General features: G+C 40.0%; 1 protein-coding gene across 1 annotated transcript in view; it reads left to right on the forward strand.

Moving 5' to 3' along the window:
• Nucleotides 1-12,614: 12,614 nt before the first annotated feature.
• The window catches only part of atmin (ATM interactor), a 44,688-nt gene continuing 33,519 nt past the window's right edge, over nucleotides 12,615-23,783 (forward strand). Inside the window, exon 1 of the mRNA XM_039763375.1 lies at nucleotides 12,615-12,886. Coding sequence (XP_039619309.1) covers nucleotides 12,659-12,886 — 228 coding nt within the window. The 5' untranslated portion in view covers nucleotides 12,615-12,658. The remainder of the gene's footprint in view (nucleotides 12,887-23,783) is intronic.

Below are 23,783 nucleotides of genomic sequence, written 5' to 3' on the forward strand. Positions count from 1 at the left end.
TGCTTTTGGGTTTGCTGCCAAATCATGACAAGTCCTAAGGAGACACTTGGGTACACATGGTCCTTGGTTTTGAAGACTGTAGTGGGTTTAGGCCAAATGACTAGCACTTTCCATAGTAGTCAGTCTTCCAGGCTGGCATGCATGACTGATTTGGAACAATATTATGGTCTGTCATTTTCTCCTGCTTATTCTGAGATACTGCTCCACTGCCAGGGTCTGTCTAGCAGTGTTGCCATAGCAGAACAACTTTTCTGTCTGACATTTCAAACATAATGGTACCAGTATTGCTTTGTGTTGAAACCAAGTAGGGAAAGTTTAGTCTCTTTAGTATATAGTATTATCTTCTACTTGTTTCAGTTGCCTGCATAATTTCTGCCTTGAGAGAACCATGCATCAGACTCCTCATATCCAGTAAACTAACAGAGGCTTGGCTTGCATCATGGTGACCCTTGAATGTTTCACAGTCTTTAAAAAAAGAGAGGAAAAAAGTAAGCACATCCCTTAAAAAGGTTTGCATTCTTCAACATGTTTGCATATATGGGTATTTGATCATCATTTTACCAATATTGATAGACTAGCAAAATACCCGCACTTCTCTGCGGAGAAGTAGTGTGTTAAAGAAGTAATGACAAAGAAAAGGAGACATTTTGAAAATAACTTAACATGATTGTCAATGTAATTGTTTTGTCACTGTTATGAGCATTGCTGTCATCAAGGATTTGATTATCATTATTTCTTTCAATCAGGTTTGTATTTGGAGGATGTGTTGTGTTCAAGATACATTCCGTGTTTGTCAACCGTTGTAAAGATAACAGGTTTCATTCATCGAAGTGTTCACTACCCACTCGTGAATCTAAGATGTTTAACAGGCATATATATATATATATATATATATATATATATATATATATATATATATATATATATATATATATATATATATATATATATATATATATGTATGTATATGTATGTATATATATATATGTATGTATATATATATGTATGTATATATATATGTATATGTATATATATATGTATGTATATATATATGTATGTATATGTATGTATGTGTATATATATATATATATATATATATATATATATATGTGTATGTATATGTATATATATATATATGTATATGTATATATATATATGTATATATATCTATATATATATATGTGTGTGTGTGTGTGTGTGTGTGTGTGTGTGTGTGTGTTTGTGTGTATATATATATTGTGTATATATATATGTATATATTTATTGTGTCTTCTATTTTTCTATTCATTTTGTAAAGCACTTTGAACTACATTTTTTGTATGAATATGTGCTATATAAATAAATGTTGATTGATTGATTGATACAGGTGGTGAGCCCATGGGAAGGGGGACACACCCACCCACCTCGACACACAGCTTGGACTCTGAAACCAATCTCCTTGAGAGGGGCTGGACTCTCGACCACTCTGGAGTTGTCCTCTGTGAGAGGCGCAGAGCGGGTGTGGGCATACTTATTACCCCCCAACTTGGAGCCTGCTCATTGGGGTTTACCCCGGTGGACGAGAGGGTGGCCTCCCTCCGCCTTCAGATGGGGGGACGGGTCCTAACTGTTTGTGCGTATGCGCTGAACGGCAGTTTGGAGTACCCTCCCTTTTTGGAGTCCCTGGAGGGGATGATATAGGGCATACCTTCTGGGGACTCCCTCGTACTGCTGGGAGACTTAAATGCTCATGTGGACGACAGTGAAACCTGGAAAGGCGTTCAAGCATAGGGGTGTTCATATGTGCACTTGGCACCAGGACACCCTAGGCCTCAGTTCGATGATTGACTTTGTGGTCGTGTCACCGGACTTGCGGCCACATGTTCTGGACACTCGGGTGAAGAGAAGGCGGAGCTGTCAACTGACAGCTTCGAGGAGATTCTGGTCCGACGTCTGGCGTCTCAGGAGGGGGAAGCAGTGCAGTGTCAACACTGTATATGGTGGGGATGGTGCGCTACTGAGCTTGACTCAGGACATTGTGGGTCAGTCGGGGGAGTACTTCGAAGACCTCCTCAATCCCATTAACATGCCTTCCAATGAGGAAGGAGAGCCTTGGGACTCGGAGGTGGGCTCCCCATCTCTGGGACTGAGGTCACCGAGGTGGTCAAAAAAACTCCTTGGTGGCAGGGCCCCGGGGGGTGGATGAGATACGCCCAGAGTTCCTCAGGGCTCTGGATGTTGTAGGACTGTCTTGGTTGACACGTCTCTGCAGCATCGCATGGACATCGGGGACAGTGCCTCTGGACTGGCAGACCGGGGTGGTGGTGGTCCCCCTCTTTAAGAAGGGGGACCGGAGGGTGTGCTTCAACTACAGAGGCATCACAATTCTCAGCCTCCCTGGAAAAGTCTTTTCGGGGGTTCTGGAGAGGCTGGTCCGTCAGATAGTCAAACCTCGGATTCAGGAGGAACAGTGTGGTTTTCGTCCTGGTTGCGGAACAGTGGACCAGCTCTACACCCTTAGCAGGGTCCTAGAGGGTGCATGGGAGTTTGCCCAACCAGTCTATATGTGTTTTGTGGAGTTGGAAAAGGCATTCGACCGTGTCCCTCGGGGAATCCTGTGGGGGGTGCTCCGGGAGTATGGTGTACCGGACCCCCTGATAAGGGCTGTTCGGTCCTTGTACAACCGGTGTCAGAGCTTGGCCCGCATTGCCAGCAGTAAGTCTAACCCGTTTCCTTTGAGAGTTGGACTCCACCAGGGCTGCTCTTTGTCACCGATTCTGTTCATAACTTTTATGGACAGAATTTCTAGGCACAGCCAGGGTGTTGAGGGTGTCCGGTTTGGTAGACTCAAGATTGGGTCACTGCTTTTTGCAGATGATGTTGTCCTGTTTGCTTCATCAGGCCGTGATCTTCAGCTGTCTCTGAGATTGGTTTGCAGCTGATTGTGAAGCGGCTGAGATGGGAATCAGCACCTTCAAATCCGAGACCATGGTCCACAGCCGGAAAAGGTTGGAGTGCCCTCTCAGGGTTGGGAGCGAAATCCTGCCTCAAGTGGAGGAGTTCAAGTATCTCGGGGTCTTGTTCACGAGTGAGGGAAGAATGGAGCAGGAGATCGACAGGCGGATCAGTGCGGCATCCGCAGTGATGCGGGCTCTGCATCGGTCTGTTGCTGTGAAAAAGGAGCTGAGCTGTAAGGCAAAGCTCTCAATTTACCAGTCGATCTATGTTCTTACCCTCACCTATGGTCCTGAGCTATGGGTAGTGACCGAAAGAACGAGATCGCGAATACAAGCCACTGAAATGAGTTTCCTCCACAGAGTGTCTGGGCTCTCCCTTAAAAATAGGGTGAGAAGCTCAGTCAAGGGGGGGGTTTGGGGGGTCTGGGGCTCAGAGTAGAGCCGCTGCTCCTCCGCATCGAGAGTAGTCAGATGAGGTGGCTCGGGCATCTGATCAGGATGCCTCCTGGACTCCTACCTGGTGAGGTGTTCCAGGCACGTCCAACCGGGAGGAGGCCCCGGGAAAGATCCAGAACACACTGGAGGTACTATGTCTCCCAGCTGGCCTGGTAACTCCTCGGGATTCCCCCGGAAGAGCTAGAAGTGGTGGCCGGGGAGAGGGAAGTCTGGGCATCCCTGCTCAAGCTGCTGCCCCCACGAACCGACCTTGGATAAGCAGAAGAGGATGGATGGATATATATACCTTCCACAATCACAATACTCTTCTTGGCCTGGTGAGCTTTGTTCTACTCTACTTCTGACTGTGGTTCACCAGGCCGAGGAGGAGAGGCTCATTTCAAAGTTAAACCTCCGAGTACCTACAGTGACAAACCCAGCTCCGAAGCTCTTCCAGGTTTGCACCAAGCTACAAGATGACTACCGAGTCTCCCTCATATCTCCTTGCACTGTCTGGCTGCCTGTTAAGACTACAAAGCATGGCCACAGGAATGCTGCTATCCAGAATACTGGGGGAACATAGGTATGTAAGGAGCACTCTCCCATTGTCATTGAGAAGGATTGAATTGCAGTGTGCAGAGTGAAATCTAACAAAAAAAGCCTGGATGGGGCATTCTTGTGAGTGTGTGATCCACTAAGAGCCAGGGTGTTCCTGAAATCTAAGCACCGATGCATTTTATTCCATTTGGTCTTTATTGGTTGTCCTTTTAGTATTCTGGTCTCCAGACTTCCTGGTTAGGAAGCCATTTCATCAGTGCTTTCCATTATTTGCTCAATGCTACTAAAATAGACACCAACCTCCCATGACTCTGTATTGGATTTAGCATGTTAGGAAAACTTAAGTATGTATGTTTGACACAAGACGTGTGGACAACAAGTGACATTAGCATCCCAAATCTTTCACAAGTTCTTGAATTGACCCACTACAGTTTGCTTACTATCCCAACAGGTCAGTTGAGGATGCAGTGAACATGGTTCTTCAATACATTTTGTAGTGTTTAGACTGTCTGGCTACTCATACCAGGAACATATTTATGAATTTCAATATTTAATACAATTGTACAAGAGCTTTTCCACAGCAAACTTCTCAATATGAATGTGGACAGTGCCACATATCTCTGGATCTCTGACTTTCTAAGGAACAGACGACAGACAGTGAAGATGGGCAAATAGCAGTCAGGGCTGTGTTCTCTTCTGTGTTTACACAATTGACTGCACCACCAGTGGTCCATCTGTTTAACTGCTGGAGTTTGCTGAATACACCATCCTTACTGGCCTGATCACAGACAGGGATTAGGTGTCATATTAGAGGGAGGTAGATTGGCTGGCCAATTGGTGAATCCTCAGTATTCTTGACTTGAATTTCCTGAATACAGTAGAAATGAGTGTGGATTTTAGTAGACACTACTCACTTTTTAAATCCCTTGTTCTAAATTGTTTTTGGCAACATGGTGGAATATTTTAAATTTCTTGGTACACCTATCCCTGAGTTTCAGTTATTACCATCAAGGAAATCTCACCAGTCAATAAATACAAGAACTAGTACCCATGCATTAGAAACTGTTTCTTTTTTACTGCAGTCACTAGGGTTAACCACAGTCTCCGATTCATCTGTCTTTTCCTGATTTCTAAACTCGCCCATCCAATCTAAATTATGTTCATTTTGGGATTAATGTTATAAGGATGTATTTTATATATTAGTGGGTGGAAGTGCAATTCTACTTTACTATACTATTTTATATATTTGTGTTTTATGATAAACAATATTTTATACATTACAAATAAAAAAATGTATACAGACGACCCCTGAAATTCACGGGGGTTACGTTCCTAGAGCACCTTTGAATTGTGAAAAACCGCAAATTTTGGATGTGATAAAAAAAAATGCCTATTTTTATAGTTTAAACCCTAAATATGCTCCCAAAACACTTGCATTTCATTTCAAACTCACCTTAATACATTACCTAAAAAAAAATGTAAAGGTAAACCCATATACTGTATAATACTGTACTGCTAAGCACTCTGAGCTACTTTTTGTATGAAAATGTGATATATAAATAAATGTTGTTGTTGTTATGTCTCCTGCAGTGCTAGAATGTAAAATATTGATGTTAACCCTATATGTACTGTAATTCATGCAAGGGTATTTTCTTTGTTATAAGTAGGGTAAATACGTAATAATTTAATTTAAGAAAAAAATAAAGTAAAATGTATGGGTTCTCACCAATAATTAATGATATTGATTGAAGATGATGATGATGAATTAGCTGCATAGTACAATGAAGGTATGTAATAAAGATAACGGCTGCACAGCAAAGCAGAGGATTTACAGCTCCTTGGGTGGCACTTTTTCTTCAGGAGGAGTCATATCTTCTGATAGGTCTTCTTCTGGTAGGATTTCGTGCTGGCTTTTCTTGATAGGTTGTTTCTTCATGGTGGCAAGGACGGTTTTATATGCCTGAATGGAAGCATCGATGCCATTATTAACTTTGAGAGCCCGAACCATATAGGAATCCCGTGCTTCAATCTTCCCTTGCAACTCTTTCACTGTCCTAATAATCTGGGATATACATTACAATGTGAGGCCCTGCTCCTCCTCCTCTTGCTCTGGATCTGTCGCTTCCTCCTCCTCTTCACTGGCAGACTTCGTTAACTCCAACAAATCCCCGTCCGTCGGGGGTTCAGAGTGGGCATCAATGAGGTTGTTGACCTCATCTTGGGTGATGTTGTTAAAATCTTCCCCACCAAGTATCTTTGCCAGTCTCACTGCCTTGTTGACAGCCTCATGCTGAATTTCTTCAGGTGATGAGCCCTTGTGGTCATGGACACACTCTGGCCACAGCTTCTTCCAGCATGCCTTGAGGGTTTCCTTTTTCATCTCCTTAAGAGCAGCTTGGCTGACTGACAGGCATGTTGCTATCATTAAGTTTTGCCAGTAACCCTTTAATGCAAAAATTCATGTCCGTGTCCACTGCATCCACAACGTGTTGGAGAGAATTCTGGGTATAAAGAACCATGGTCTATAGGTTGGGTGAGGGAGGTGTTGTTGGCAGGGAGGAACTCGGTCTGAACTCCCTCGTAATACAAATCTAAAGGGTGGCAGAATCCATAATGAGCAACACTTTGAAGTCCATAACTAAGTCATGGAGGTATTCTTTGCCTTGAGGGATGAAGCACTGGTGAAACCAGTTTGAAGTTAAGATTTTGGTAATCCAGGCATTGTGGTTGTGCATCCAGTGGGTAGGCAGCAGGTTTTTTTTTTTTTTTTTTGAGGGCCCTAGGTTCACTGATTTGTAGATGAGGCCTGGTTTCATCATGTAACCAGCAGCATTGCCACACATAATAAGCGTCACTGTGTCCTGTGCCTTAAACCCTGGAGCTCTGGCTTTGTCCTTCATGATCTAAGTTCTGGATGGCATCTTCTCCCAGAACAAGCCAGTCTCATCCATGTTGAAAACTAGTTTGGGCTTGTATCCCTACTCCTCTATGATGTGCCTAAAGGTCTCGGGCTACTTCTCCACGGCTTCTTTGTCGGCAGATGCTGCCTCTCCATGTAGAGAAATACTTTTAATATTGAAACGTTTCTGAAACCAATCAAACCATCCCTTACTGGCTTGAAAATCTTCAGGCTCCGGTGCAGCTGATGGTCCTGGTTACGGTTCTCCTGTAGCGAGCTGCTTATACGATTTCCATGCTTTGTTGTTCTTCTTCCTGCACTCGGTGATCCACAATGCCAAGGCAGATTCCATCCTGACTATATTCTTATTTCTTACAGTCATTACCTTTTTTGCACTATCACAGACCCTTATTGATATGGTACTCCTAATCGCTGCCTTGTTCTTCTTTATGTAGCGTACGGCGCTTTCGTTGATGCCATAATGGAGCGCTACTGCGGCATAACTTTTTAGTTCCCAGAGCAAATCCAGTAGTTCAACCTTCTCCTGGAGTTTCTTTAACTTCCTCTGGCGCTTAGGTTCATTGCCAGAAACCTTAGAAGTTGCAGGGTGTTTGGTGGCATCTTAGGGCTTTAAGAAGAACAAAATGGAAAACACGAGAACACTCAGCCGGAGATGTGTCACAGGGCAGCAGCCAGTCAGCAGCAAGGAGAAATGAATAACACTTTCGGATTGGCTACTTTCACCATCCCAAGCCACATTTTCCTCTACTGTCGCTTTCTGTTCTCTCTACAGTAAGGTGACCAGAATTTTTTGGGCCAATCCGGGGACATGGGGTATCTAGAGGAGCGTAGACTACATATAAGGCGAAAGCTTATCACGTGATTTCTCGCCAAAGTTGCAGGATGCAGTAAAGCATAACCTCCGTCAAAACACTGCGCATGCGCGCTGAGTTCAAATTATCCTGGTGATGAGATACATTCAAAAAAGTGAACCAGCTGAAACAAAATCTTAAACCGGGGACAAAATGGGGACATGTTTCTGAGTGGGGACAGTTGTCCGAAAACGGGGACGGATGGTCACCTTATCTACAGTACAGTATTGCCACAAAAAAGCCATAAAAAATTGCGGAGGATATTTGCGGTTTCCGCTAACAATTATTAGTTAGGTTCTAAGGAAAAATCTGCGAACGACTGAGGCCACGAACTCTGAAGCGCAACTTTGCAGGGGGTCTACTGTAATTGTATTTACTTTGCTATGTGAAAAGTGTTGGACACCACTGATGGAGTGCAGATCTGGTACTGATTGGATGACAATATTTTCAACCTCTGAAGATTGTCAACCCACTCAAAAGCCTCCTTGATAATCATCTGTAAGCTCCAGCATGCTGACAAAGTTGCCAACATAGTTCTTGACCCAGAAAGCCTTCAGAGGACCATTGAGTCCTTACACTCAGACTGTTCTTGAATGGGCCAGGAAATTAGCACCTTCAAAATGCTGACCCTTCAATTTACCTTCAGGTACATAGAGTAGATCCTTCAATGAACATTGATACTGACAGAAATACACTGGGGAACACTCAGTCATTCCCTTACCTTGGAATCTCTAGTGATGCCTCTGTTACTGAGGAGATTGCTTACTGCTTCCGACAAACCCCCTCTGCATTCAACCGCCTTTTCAAGCATGTCTTCTCTATCCAAAATCTTTGCATAAAAAACATGGTCTTGGTCTTTCACTCAGTGTGTTTATCAACTCTGCTATATTGATCTGAGTCCTGGGTGCCCTACTGCAAGCAAATCTGCATCCTAGAAGTGTTCTTCATACACTGCCTCCAGAAGATCCTGGACATCACTTGGGAGGGCAGGATTTCACACTCTAAACTTCTGGAATGCTGCTGATCAGCCAGCATTAAGGTTGTGCTACTCAGTTATGTCTTTCACTGAACTGGTGATGTTATCTACATGGATGAATCTTGGTTTCTCCAGATAGTTTTTGTATAGGGAACTTTCTGAAGAATCTCTACCTTGGCATGGACTAAAGAAATGCTGGAATGACTAGAAGAAGTGTTCTGTCATGTCCTGTGCCATTCCACAGGGACAGTTTGAGATACTTGCTGGGGATCATGCACTTTCGAGATAGACTGTCATTTCAAACATCAGCAGACCCATCCGCAAGAAGAGAGCGGCAAGACATCGCTATTGATGTTAAATCCCATCAGTCTCGATCCATGGCCACTGGTCATGGGTCGCGTCATGAAGCTGTAAGATATTCATAGTGTGGCATATGGGTTGCCTCTTACCCTGGGTGACCAGAATGACGAGAAGCTAGGAGCTTGTGGCGCCAGTGAAGACCTGATGGTTGACGCAGCTCTGAAAATGCCAATGATCATTTTTAGGGCCACTCATTAGAAATTGGCATATTCCATTCCTCCATCACTTGCACCCCATGAGATTTTGAAATACTTTTTAATAAATGTTTTCAGGTTCCAAATAGTAGACTGTGATTCTTGTTACCTTTCCTACCTGTCTCTGGACCATGGGCAGAATGACGCAGGGGAGCTTCTCCTTCACTGTGTCAAGTGGTGTGCAGCTCCAGTGCCAGTGAGTTATGCTCTGGAGTAAAACCCTGTTCCTGATTTTCCTTGTCCATGTTTACAGCAGGGAGAGACACACAAGGCTTGAATGATAGAAAAGCTTAACTTTTTATTATCAACTTACAAAGTACTTCTTTCACCTTATCAGAAAACATAAGTAGCTATGTGCAATGAATGAGCAAACTAGTTCTTTTGTACTTGTCTTGGTCTCTGAATGAACGTACTGGTACAATGACATTAAAGAAAAAATCTTTTTGAAGCATGCACAGTGCTTGCCACATTTTATATGGCATTTCATGACAGTCTGGAACTATCATCTTAACTTCACTTAAATGGCTGCTGTCTTTGGGAAATAACCTATCAGTAAACTGTTTCAGCAAAGTGGTCATAACGACAACTTGTCAATGACTGACTTGGTAGATGACACAAAGCACCTCCCATTGATCGGTTCACTCTGACTGAGTAACTGTGACCATCGCAGTACATACACAGTACATACATTGGATGAATAGTAATTTTCTCAAGTTAAATAAAGAGAAAACTGAAATTTTAGTGATCAGCAATAATGGATACAATGAGGCTATTAGAAATAAACTGGATACATTAGGATTAAAAGTCAAGACGGAGGTAAAAAGCTTAGGGGTGATTGTTGACTGTAATCTGAATTTTAAATCACATATTAATCAGATCATTAGGACAGCATTTTTTCACTTAAGAAACATAAGTAAAGTTAGACCTCTTTTATCACTGAAAGATGCTGAGAAATTAGTTCACGCGTTTGTTTTCAGTCGACTAGATTACTGTAACGCACTCCTCTCAGGACTACCCAAAAAAGATATAAATCGTTTGCAACTAGTGCAGAATGCAGCTGCTAGAATCCTAACTAGGAAAAGAAAATCAGAACACATCACACCAGTCTTAGCGTCACTACACTGGTTACCTGTGTCATTCAGAATTGACTTTAAAATTCTGCTGATGGTTTATAAAGCCTTAAATAATCTCGCCCCATCTTATATATCGGAATGTCTGACACCTTATATTCCAAATCGTAACCTCAGATCCTCAAATGAGTGTCTCCTTAGAATTCCAAGAACAAAACTTAAAAGAAGTGGTGAGGCGGCCTTCTGCTGTTATGCACCTAAAATCTGGAATAGCCTGCCAATAGGAATTCGCCAGGCTGATACAGTAGAGCACTTTAAAACACTGCTGAAAACACATTACTTTAACATGGCCTTTTTATAACTTCATTTTAATCGTAATTTAACTTAATCCTGATACTCTGTATGTTCAATTCATCATAACAACTATTCATGGTGGCTCTAAAATCGGTACTGACCCCTACTCTCTTTTCTGTTTCTTTTTCCGGTTTCTTTGTGGTGGTGGCCTGCGCCACCTCCACCTACTCAAAGCTTCATGATGCTCCAACAATGATGGACGGATTAAAAGGAAGAAGTCTACGTGACCATCATCATCATCAAGCTCTTCCGTGAGAACCCTAAATCCAAAGAGGACTGTTTCATTTATGTTAGGTAGAATGCCCAGAGGGGACTGGGCGGTATCATGGTCTGGAATCCCTACAGATTTTATTTTTCTCCAGCCGCCTGGAGTTTTTGTTTTTCTGTCCCCTGGCCATTGAACCTTACTCTTATTCGATGTTAATGTTGATTTATTTTTTATAATTATGTCTTTCATTTTTCTATTCTTTAATATGTAAAGCACTTTGAGCTACTGTTTGTATGAAAATGTGCTATATAAATAAATGTTGTTGTTGTTGTTGATACACTGACTGCCTGAATGAACCAGCTGATCTGGAGAACTATTGTAAGTTCGTTCATGAACTGCTGACTAGAGATTCACTGGACAGTACATTGAACTAGTTCACTGAAAGAGGAACGAACTGCAGACAAAATACTTGCAGTACATTGAATCTTGGTTCAGTTCACTGATGATCATTTATGGGAGATTGCATCAGAAAGTTTTATTGTGATGTATGCACTTATCGAAGGTTCTAATTGCACAATTGTTGCCATTTGTATTCTATTTTTTTATTGTCAGAATGCAATAAAGAGAATTATTATAGTTATTATTCTTAGTAGGAGGTTCCCTCCTTCTCGCTTCGGCCAACCTCAAGACAATCCCCCCTCCCCCAGCCAGCCGCTCACATTGTGAAGAGGGGGGCTAAAAAGCACCATAAGGAGACGTGGTCGCTCCTCCAAAACGACCTCTGAAAGGGTGATACAATGGGAAACAAATATAGCTTTTTTTTTTTATTTTGCTGCTGCGCTTCGAACATTTAAAAGCCTATACAGCAGCTGTCCTACTCTTTGTCTTTTATTTCTGGCGTGGTTAAATCTCTTGGCACAAAGTCTCGTCTCGCAGGACGTGAGTTCTAGATATTTTTTAGTTTATAATTTAAAAAACGGAATAAGAATCTGCAAATCTAAAATCATCACATCAGAGTTCGATAAATTCTGAAAATAATGATACCAAACATATATATGTAGGTTTTAACATACGCCGATTTAAAGCATGACAAAAAACGTGACATAAAATCGTTGCACTTTTAGATTTAGGATTTTATACTGTATATAGAGATTAGATTATATGTAAATTAATTATTTTGTTGTTTGCTTTTCACATTTTTTATACTGTTTTGTGATAAAACTTGTTACACTGTTATTCTATCTACTATTTTAGATTTTAAATTAGAATATAATATATACTATACAGTATAATAAATTGTTTTTGAAGTGACCGAATCAGTGATTTAAATCATTTTGGTGAACTGAACGAAATTAATCGAATCACGAATAACCAGCAAACGAATAAACCAACAACTGCCTAATATATATTGAACTCCCCACCCCTCAAATGCAGATAACACCACCCACATCCCATATTTTGAATGATGGGGATGTTAGGCTGCTGTTTTACACTCTTATCCCAACATTCTGGCCAGATTTGCACGAGTTTAAAAGGTGCTCACAAAGCTATCTTCTTTGAACGGTTCTGAAATAGATAAGTGGTTGACGGATGTTATGAAACTCATTTTGAAAGATTCAGAAGAGTTCTTGCAGAAAGGTAAAAGAAGATGGGGGTTTAGGTAGGCGCGCGCGCACGCACGCGCAGATTCTCGCGCGCGCACGCACGCGCAGATTCTCGCGCGCTCGGGATTTTGTCGGAAGTGAGCGCGCTGCGTCGTTGCTGTTTGCTGGGTTGACTCGCTTGACAACAGAAACATGGCTGCCCCTGCAGCAGGCGGAGGAGTTTCACTCTGCCGCAGTGACACCAGCCATGTCTGTTCACTTGGCGTTGTTAGCCAAGGGAGAGAGGTTATCAAGCCTTCAATTACGGAACTGACCAAAGAGGTCCGGACAAATATTCTTTGTACTGTGGAGGGATGTGGCAAAATCCTCCCGAACACCCCAGCCCTCAGTATGCACCTCCTGAAGTCACACCGGATTCAGGTAACGACAGCGTCATTCTGTTTTGGTTTACAGTATATATTTTCCAGAGAAGGGACGGTTTTACAATAAAATACTGAGCGGGACGTTGGCTGTTTTAAAACGTTTCGGATTTTAGTGTTTGTTAGTTGCTCACATACACTACTAGAGCCCTTATATAAAACGTAGATGATGATTTGTCGTAAAGAATGTTAAGTACGGTGTCTGCTTTTTGAGGTTTTGTAGCTTTTGGGCTTTCTGCAGGTTAGGCAGGCATTGCGCTAAAAGCAGGCGTCGTTTAGTAGTTGAGCTAGTTGTACAACGAGTCCAGAGAAAAAGGGCAAGGTCGTAAAGGAATACGCCGGGTACCATAGAGAAAAGTGGCGTGCTACGACAAAGCCCTCATTCGTTAAAAAAATCTCCAACAATGTACCTATAATGATTTTACGTTCCTTTCCAGACTCTACTTTTAGTATTTAAGGAGGTAGCTCGTTTTTGGTATCGCCATTCCTCCCCTTGTTTGGAAATCCGAAGTAACTTTATCGGCGTGAGAGTAACTTGGGCCGCTAAAGCCTTAATGTGGTACAGATAAACAATGCCAGTATCGTGATCAGGCTCGGAAAATGAAAGAATGAATGAATTTTTGTTTCTAAGTTACATTTTGTCAGTTTATAGTAAAATGTTTCAACCTACATATTTAATTATATTTGCATTGGTTTGCTTAGCAGACGTTTTTTTATCCAAAACCGCTTACAAAAGAGGTCATCAGAATCAAGTAAATTAGTCCGGGTGATTGTTTGAGAGTAAGCGTTATAGGACAACGGGTACGAAATGAATCGTCACAAGTGAAGAGCTAAGAGCAAAATACAAACTAGTTACCCCAGGTATGTTGCAAAGCCTAGCAGTTGTGTTAGAAATTCACCAAACCAGAGTCGTTAAACGCTTCTTAAACATGGCGAGGGCGTCATCTTTTTGAGCAGTGGTGGGCAGCTCGTTATACCATTCAGCAGCTACAACTGAAAAAGAGTCTGGAGTGAGATTTCATGACACACAGGGGTGGCATCACCAGACGCATTTCATTTTAAGATCAGAGTGGTCGAGAAGTAGCGTCGGACCTCCCAAGTGTCTCCATAGATGTAGTGCTGACCCACAGTTACTACTCTGTCAGCAAGTATTGAGTACGTGCTGAAAGTCGGCGAGAAGGGTATCGCTGCAGTTAAGAGACTAATGTCGAGTACGAGTGACTTTGTCATGTCATCCATACACAGTATTGCAGCATAAAGGGGAACGAAATGTGGAGTGCAACATATACACAATTAAATAGAAAACATAGTCTAACACAAAACCAGGACAATTAAGAAAGTTTACTATACATAGTAAAGCTATATCACACTATACAAAATTAAAGTATAGATAAAAAAAACTTAGATAATAGAATAATGACAACTCACAATAAGACACAGTAGTAACAGATGTTGTGGTGTGGTATATTATTTGGATTAACTCCTAGAAGCAAATTTGAGGGAAGGTGGACAGCAAAGAGTTTAGATTCCAGACAGACATGGGGTAGAAGCTGTTGCAGAAGTGGTTTGATTGGAAGTAAGACAAAGATGCTGTGGAAAGGATAGGAGCGATCCTTCCCGACATCATAGGCTTTGCAAGTAGAACTCTTGATAAAAATGTTTCCAATGGAGGGTAAAGAGGTCCCAATGATCTTTTCTGCTGTGTGCACTATCTGTTGTAGGACCTTGTGGTCAGAGGAAATGCAGTTTCCAAACCAGAGAGAAGGAATTTATGTAAATCTGCTTTCATAAGATAAGGTTTGCCATAACTTGCACCTTTCCATCCTGTCTGCAAGACTTAATTTATTGTCCAGTTTAATTGGAACTATCTGAGCTGGCCTTTGTAAAATTCAGTCTGGAAGGGGGTGGCATTAAAGATCTTGTTGTGGATCTTAGGCTCGCTGTTCTTAGTCTAGGTTTGTATTTTGGGAACTCTTGCAGTGTATCCTGCCACCTCTGTTTAAACTATATATTTAAATTGTATATTTTCCTTATTATATGTAACACTAGGGGGCTTCACTCACCACGCCTGCACTATGTGCCGGCAACTTGACGTCTCTGTGGATCTCACTTTCACCAAACAGCAAAACTTTTAATTCTTGTGGATAGGCGTCTTCATTGGGAAGAAACACTACTTTTCCCTGATGGCAACAGAAATTAGACGATCTACAAGTCTCCGATTTAAAATTTTAAAGCCAAACAATTTCTATATACTTCTGTCAAATCACCTATGTCTATATATTCAATCTGTTTTCGCTTTCACATTTTCATCAATATCGCATTGAATTTTGATTCTGTGTTTGGAATTGCATCGTGATAACGCAACGTATAACTGCCCATGAGTGAATATTGTTTCTTTCTCTCTACAAGAAATGTTTCTGACATTCAGCATTCACACAAATAAGAAATGATTGAACTGTGTGTGTGGTTATGTGGGCAGGACTTTTCTAAATCTCTTTGCATAAACTCTTGTCTCGCAGGGCTTGAAATTTTCTCTCGTGGGATTTCACTTTCACCAAACAACAAATCTTTTAATTCTTGTGGTACGCCTCTTCATTGGGAAGAAACACTACTTCTCTCTGATGGCAACACAAATTAGACAATCTACAAGTCTCTGACTTAAAGTTTAAATCTTCAAACAATATTTTCGCTATTCCATTATTTCACAAAGAAATAATTTCCGTTTGCACTAATGCAATCTTTACTATCCTTTTTTTTTTTTGAAACTTTTGAATTTTTGTACTTCTATTATCTTTAATCTGCTCTGCATGTGTACCGCACCAATGTTTTTGAATTCTTTGACGTTCTACTTTGTCATCTACTCTTTGTCTTTTATTTCTGGCCCCGGGCGTGGTTAAATCTCTTGGCAAAAAGTCTCATCTCGTAGGACGTGAAAGTGTCTCTCTGAAAAAATCACGTCTCATCTCCTTCCAAGATTTTTTTTTTTTGTTTGTTTTTTTTGTAATAGAAAGGATATGCTGTGAAAACTTCAGAATATTCATGGCAAACTTTAATTTTGACAGCTTCATGTGTGAAAAACTTTTATTTTGAAAAGATCGTCCGACCTGTCAAGTGTGTCCCTTCCTACTTGATTTTCGGCTCCTGGCAGCAGAGGTACACACCTGACCTCAGCTGGTTTAACGCCAGACAGACCCTTGGATTTTGAATCATCTGCAGTGGCTTGGTGACTCAAGCTGGTACTCTAACCAGCAGAGAGTTGCTGTAGTATAGACCTGACACGAATATGGCGTGGACCAGGAATTGTGCTGCATACTCCATCATATATGATCTGATCTTGAGAATATTTTATAAAGTTATTCTGTAAGACCAAGAGACCGTAGCAACATGGGCCCTGAAGGACAGCTGGTCACTGATCACAATTAAGGTCGTGTTTATTGTGGTCTTAACATTTTTGAAAATTTATTTTTAAATTGCATTAGTCAGTGCAACTCAGAGAAGACACCCATTATAATCAGTCAATCTTTAAATTAGAGGCTAATTTGGTTGTCTGATTAAATTATTTATTGGGCTTGAAGAACATGCTTTCATTGCAGCTGAATGTGCAGTGAACTTAGCTGTGGTCCGTTTCTAATACAAAGTGCAATTATTTTTAACAAATGTGAAAGCTCCATTTGAATTTTGATGTCTAGCCAAAAACAAATCCCCATGAACCCTGAAAACGGGAGGTCTTCTACCATTTACAACATCACCCCAGCACATAGAGATTCCAGCTGCCCCTACTGACCATAGAATGTGTGGCTCTGTAAGGAATTGTGGTGCAGTGCCAACGTCGCTAAGTTGGCAATGTTGGCTCACAGTAGTGCCAAGAAAATACAGCTGCTGGGTGACATGTAATGATTCTTACTGGTACAGGTAATGGTACACAACTAAAGCCACTAATTATTTCTTCCTAGACTGATGTCCAGGTTTTAAAATAAGTATAGCGATAGATATATCCCATGTTGCATACAATTCATAATTAATGTGCAATATGTATTTTTAATTTAGTTTTATGCGATATATGTAAAACATATATGTTTAAGTTTATCTATTTTGAGGATATTTTCCAACACGTTCTGGGGCTGAATATTAATTTACAGTTAAGAATATTGTAAAATCAATATAGGATTGGCATTGGTGGTTCTGAAATGTTAACATTGAAACTTTTGTTGAATATCCATAGCCTACTCTTTCTAAGCTTGTGCAAACGAGATGCATCTACATTCAAAAAAAATTCCTATTTTGCTTTTTGAGTTTCTTCCCAATTCAAGGTCATGGGGTGCAGGAGCCTATCCCTGCAGCATCAGGTTAAAGACAGAAATATTCCCTGAATGTGCACTCTATTTGGTCACGGATTAGATGGTCACACAGTCCCAGTTTATAATTTAGAATTGTATCCTAATACACACATTTTTGGGATATGAGAGTTAAGTGAGGGGCCCGGGAGGAGGTGCGTATTCCACAGAGGCAGTGAACAAGCATGACATTTAAATGCAACCTCTGCGAGGCAGTAGAGGAATCACAAAGTGCCACGCTGGCACGTACAGAATAAAGCCAGTTCACTATGCAGTGCAATTTCTTATCATTGGCTGGGTAAGTTTTCTTCCCTATGGGCTCTGTGAATGTGATTTAAAATTTAGTATGCAAATATTTTAAAAAATTACTGTTCTGTTATCAAGTCTAATATTCTAATTCAGGATGACAGGGACCTGTAGCATCTCTTTCCTGATAGCACTAAGTACAAGGCGAGAAACACCCCTTAACAGAACCGTCATCGCAAGATTCAGACTTGTACGTGGTCAATTTGGAATCATTAGTTAACCTAACCCATACTTGTGGGAAGAAAGGTCATGTGACTACTGGCTAATTGGATAGACTTTCCACCGTCTGTGACCAAGTGGAGAATTCAAATCTCAGATGCTGTAAGTAAGGTTACACCACTAACGACTGCAGCCCAGTTATAGCCATTTTGATCTTTTGAAATTGGAATGTAGACATTTAAACTGTTGTTTTCATGATTGCACAACTCGGTTGTCTTTTATCTCCACCCAATAGATATTAATTTGTCATCTATTATACTGTATTCAGTGTATGAGTTACTGTAAATCACATCCTAGTAAAGAGCATTTTTTTTTTTTAAGTTAGGTGTCTAAAGAGTTCTTTGCTGCTGCTTACTTTCATTTATATACAAAGCTGGCAGTTCGGGGAAGAAGCTTTAGCATAAATCGCTACTGTTTTAAATGTTCAGCACCGCACTTTTAATTTTCAGGGTGAGACAAACACTAGGAGGATACTGGTGGCATTTGAAATGGAATGTGTTACTATTAGTCCTGGGTGTTATACCGGTTCATACCGAAAAACGTTTATTTTTGTTATGATATGGATTTTTCTTATACCGCAACACCAGTTTAAATTTAAGGGGGACCTTTTTCATTGCTACACCACTAAACAGGCATGCAACGGAGTACATGCGGTAGTGGAGGTATTGCGCAGTGAAAATGGACAGAGAACATTCCGAAACTGAAGCTGTAGCAGACGATAAAGTTGAACATGATGACACAGAAGAACTTTTGCTGGAAAAAGGAGTCACATCTGTTGTCTGGAGATACTTTGGTTTTAAAAGGTCGGATGTGGACCATTATGTTCAAATGTGTGAATACTGTTTCTAGACTACTGGATAATACTGCAAGCCAAGTTGTACTTGTGTTATTTTTTTCAATACTGTGTAATGTACCTGGGTACTGCGTAATAGTGTGACGAGATGTTGACATTATCTCAAAATTTCTACTTTATTCTCGCCGTTTATGTCAAGATTAAAGTTGACATGCTGACTTTATTCTCGTAATTTGTCATTAAAGTAGAACATCGTAAACTTCATCTTAAAATGAATATTTAATTTACTAGATTTTCTCAAACCCTGTGATAAGTTATGTGGCACATTAAATGCTTTGTGTTAAGTGTTCCTCAAGCCATGCTAATCACTACATGCTTCTTAAACATCATCAGGTCCTTCCATGAAAACCCTAAATACAAAGAGAACTGTTCGACTAATGTTAGGTAGATTGCCCAGAGGGGACTGGGCGGTCTATTGGTCTGGAACCCCTACAGATTTTATTTTTTTTCTCCAGCCTTTGGAGTTTTTTTTTTTGTTTTTTCTGTCTTCCCTGGCCATCGGACCTTACTCTTATTCTATGTTAATTAATGTTGACTTATGTTTATTTTTTATTGTGTCTTCTATTTTTCTATTCATTTTGTAAAGCACTTTGAGCTACATTTTTTTTGTATGAATATGTGCTATATAAATAAATGTTGATTGATTAAACTGACGTCCACTTGCACTAAGAGGAGACGCAGGCAGCACACAGAATACATAAATTTCATGATATTCCTGCACCCTGAACATTTAGAATGCTAAGATACGTATTTGATATAATTTTCACGATGAAATACATTAAAGCATGTATTAATCATGTGAGGGCACGGTAGGGTGGAGGTTGCACTGCTGTCTTGCAGCAAAGGGGTCCTGGGTTTTCCCTGCTTTGAATTTGCATGTTTTTCTGGTGGGTTTACTCAGCGTGCTTCAGTTTCCTTTCAGACATTTAGGATGTGGAGTTTTGTTATGGTATATTAACCCTGCTAGTGTGTATGTGTGTGTTCGTATTCACCCTGTGATGAGCCAGTGCCTCGTTCATCATTTGCTCATGCCTCGCACACAATGCTTGCTGGGATGGGCGCAGTCCTGAATTGATGGCATATTTAAACACGTATAACGAAGATTTTTTTTAAAGTTCTGAACACTCCATGGTCTAAGTCTATAACTTAATTTTAATTTCACAAAGACGTTTATCGTGTGGTGATTGGTTATGTAGAGAAAGGAAAAGGATAGGATATGGGGGTTTGGTACGTTAGTTAGTGACAGCATGCATCAATAAAGAGAGCCCACTCGGAAGAATATCCATTGATTTCCGTGTTCTTGTCTCCAACCACCAGATCATGAACCCAACATTTACACAATATTTAAGTTAAACCTGTGCGATACCCATTTATATATCCAGTTTTTTGAAGCTTCATCACACCTGCCATAAAGTTTACGCTGAATGTACACCTGAGGACCCCTTACTGCGAGGGAGCAGCACTACCGCCTCACTACTGTGCATGTTTAATACCTGCTTTAATGCATTTCATCATGAAAATGATATCAAGTATTTATCTTAGCATTCAAAATTTTCAGAGAGAAGGGATATCATGAAGTGAATGTATTCTGTGCGGCGATCCCTGCCTGCACCTCCTCTTAGTGTGGAGGAAGTCAGTTTAAGACGCGCATAGCAATTAACAACTGGGTTGGGGGAACACAACACAAGGCATTTCATTTGCTACATTAACTTATAACGGGGTTTGAGAAAATCTAGTAAATTAAACATTAATTTTTAGGGTGAAGTTTAGTTTACGTCATTTTACTTTAATGAGAAAATAAACGGTGAGAATAAAGTCAACATGTCGATCTTTGTTCTTGACATAGTTTTTATTTTTTTCTTCACTGTGGCTGTAATACGCTTTCGTAGGGCTATACCACAAATAGCATTATAAATGCAAGTTCCAGTTTTATTATTTATGTATATACAGGTAGCTTAGCTTGAAGCAAGGTCCATATTAATGCAATTTGCCTTAATGATGGTTCAGTTGGTAAAGATGTCTCACCAAATGGTACTTGTTGTGTTTATTTATTGTTATTATTTATTGTTTAACATTAACAGAAAGTGTAGTTGGTTTACAAAAAATATTTACTATTTATTCCTTTGCTAAGACATGTTCAGTGCAATACAACTTTTGACAAGCACCTCTGGATATTTTAATAAGTGTAAATGTCTCTTTGGATGGTTGAAAATATGTTGTCAAAATTTTATCTTAAGTTGTTTGCAAAATTTGTTCAATAAAAAGGTTCTATATTTTGACTGCAACTGTCATGCAATGCTTCCTTCTTTTCATTAGTGCCACCCCCTTGAAAACTATCACTTTGAGGCCATGCAAACCTGCATTAATACTTGTTTGCACATTGTTGTTTTTTTGTACAATGTGCAATGCTCATAACGGTGGAATAGGTTATTCTTAGCCAGTCTTCTGCAGTAATTGCAGTGGAAAATGTGGTTAACATCCACACGTGCATGGGGGGGAAAAAAATACCATTGAATACTGTGAAACCGGTATAATTTTGAAAAATACCATGATATAGAATTTGGATCATACCACCCAGCACTATTTACTAGATCATATTAAGGGAATTCAGGAGATTAAAACAGATTTCCCATTTGTTTCTTCCTGTTAAAATTGTCACTTTTTAATGTAAAACTGCCCTTATTCGGGGTGTTCATAAGAAACGTAATGGTTTACTTCATGAAATAGAACTGCATAATAAATAAGAATAGATTCATCAAATATTAAAATGTGTCCTTCACTTTAAATGTAGTTACCCCGTAACATATAAAATCTAAATATTTTCAATTGTAATAGGAATTTATCATTTTTTTCCTTTGATAGAGGCCTATAAAGGACTAGTTTCATAATGGATATGAAATAAAAATCATCTTCTAAAACGATACCCCACATGCTTTTGTTTTAAAAAATCAAATATCAAAAACATTGTCATATTTTTGATCATCTTGACCGACAAAATATAATATGACACTTCCTAAGCCTATATTAATGATCCACATTTTTTCAAAATTTTGTGAAAAGGAGTAACTTTAACATCTTGTATCGTGTTGGGGGATGAACTCCTGGAGTTGACTGACCATTTTTGCTGAAGACCACAATTTGTTTACTCTTAGGTGTAAGTTTCTGCACAAAACGGGGTCCACAAAACCCTAATTTTTATGAACACGATAGATTACTTCTAATAAAATGTCAGCATTTTTGTGTTCAAAGTAGCACTTTCACTGTCTGGTCTGGGGCAGAATTTATATCCCGCTGATATATAGATAGACTAGCAAAATACCTTAGTGATGTTGGAAAGTTCAATATGGCAGCTGACGTTGTTGACCATTATGACCATTACGCGTAGAATTTCGAAATGAAACCTGCTTAACTTTTGTAAGTAAGCTGTAAAGAATAATCCTGCCAAATTTCAGCCTTCTACCTACACGGGAAGTTGGAGAATTAGTGACATTGTAAACTTCAATATTTTAAAAAAAATATTTTTAAAATTCAAAAACTGAAATCTTCCATTCATGTGAATAATCAGATTCTTAACTCAGTTCCTTGTAGCACCCACTAAAGCACCTGTTACAGCTTCAAGTCCTCTTTGGGTAAGTCTGTACAAGCTTTGTGCAATTAGATTCAGGCAGTTTATCTGCTTCATCCTAGCAGGTCTCTCCAGCTTCATTATATTGGTAGGAATCCTCTATATACTGCCATCTTTAGGTCTCTGCACAGATGTTCTGTAGGATTTAAGTCTGGGCTTTGGTTGGGCCACTCAACAACAATCGAACATGTGCTAAAGCCACTCTAGCATTGTTTTGGCTATATTGTTCAAGTCCCCAGTCTGAGTTTAGGTCCATTCTAATGCAGGTTTTACTCATTCAGTCTATACTCAATCCTGAGCTGATTTCCTGTCCCTGCCTTTCTGATGCACCTTCATGGCATATTGCCTCCACCATGCTTCACTGTAGGCATTGCCTGGTTTTCACTAGTTGTAGTACTTGGAGTTTTGTCCAAAGAGTTGAGTAGTTGTTTCATCGGACCATACAATCTTTTTCTTCATGCTCATGTTCCTTTTTACTAAAGAGTAGCTTTCATCTATCCATTTTGCTATAAAGGCCTGATTGATGTAGTGCTGTTGCTGATAGAATTCCATCTAAATGGTTCTCTCATCCCAGCTAAGGACTTCTGAAGCTCTGAGTAACCAATAGGGTCTTGGTGACCTCCTTGCCCATTTACTTGCTTTGGCTAGACTGCTAACTTTAGGAAGAGTCCTGGCTTTTCCAGACATCTTTTGTTTCACAATAGTTGAGGCGAGGGAACACTCAAAACTTTAGAAATGGCTTTTTACTCTTGCCATGACTTATTCCTCACCACACTTTTATGGCAAAGGTCGGCAAGAGAGTTCCTTGAACTTCATGGCTTGTTTCAGTCAATTCAATATACCGCAGGTGGACTCCATTCAAATTTAGAATCAAATCTACAACACAAAAGAAATGTGCAAAAATGAAGGGGTCTGAATAGTTTCTGAATACACTAAATTGTTTTGAATTGATCGATTTTGAATCACAGACATACGTAAAAGTGCCCACCAAAAGTTTAATGTTTGTTTTCCTAAACATCATTGTACATATTTTATACAAAAGTATTTATATACAGTCAAGTGAAAAAGTACACCCCATGAAATGTTTTTTTTTTTAAATATATGTGGACATATCAATGTTTGGCCTTCATTTAAACAGTTTCTCTAGATAATTGTGATATAGCAGAACAAACATCATGCCACATTTACATTGTGTAGTCAACAGTATAATTTGACTACACACAGATTTGCATGTGGGAAATGGAAGCACTCTTTTTGATTTATCACTGCTTCAGATAAATAAAATTATAATCCTGAGCACCAGGTCAAATGATTAGAGCATCATTTGAGAGGATTTTGGTGGAACCTGTCTTATGTAACCCCCAGACATTTAGTTTAGTTTGTGTTGAAGTGAGTGTCATCACCATGCCTAAATCAAAAGAGCACTCTGAGGCCTTCAGACAGATGGTTCTAGATGCATATGAGTCTGAGAGGTTTTTTTTTAAAAAAAAAAAAAAGCTCTCAACTGGAAATCAACCATTCCATTGTCTGGAAGGTCTACAAATAAAGATTTCAAATAATT

The sequence above is a fragment of the Polypterus senegalus genome, chromosome 9, assembly GCF_016835505.1.
Source record: "Polypterus senegalus isolate Bchr_013 chromosome 9, ASM1683550v1, whole genome shotgun sequence".
Classification (NCBI taxonomy): Eukaryota; Metazoa; Chordata; class Cladistia; order Polypteriformes; family Polypteridae; genus Polypterus; species Polypterus senegalus.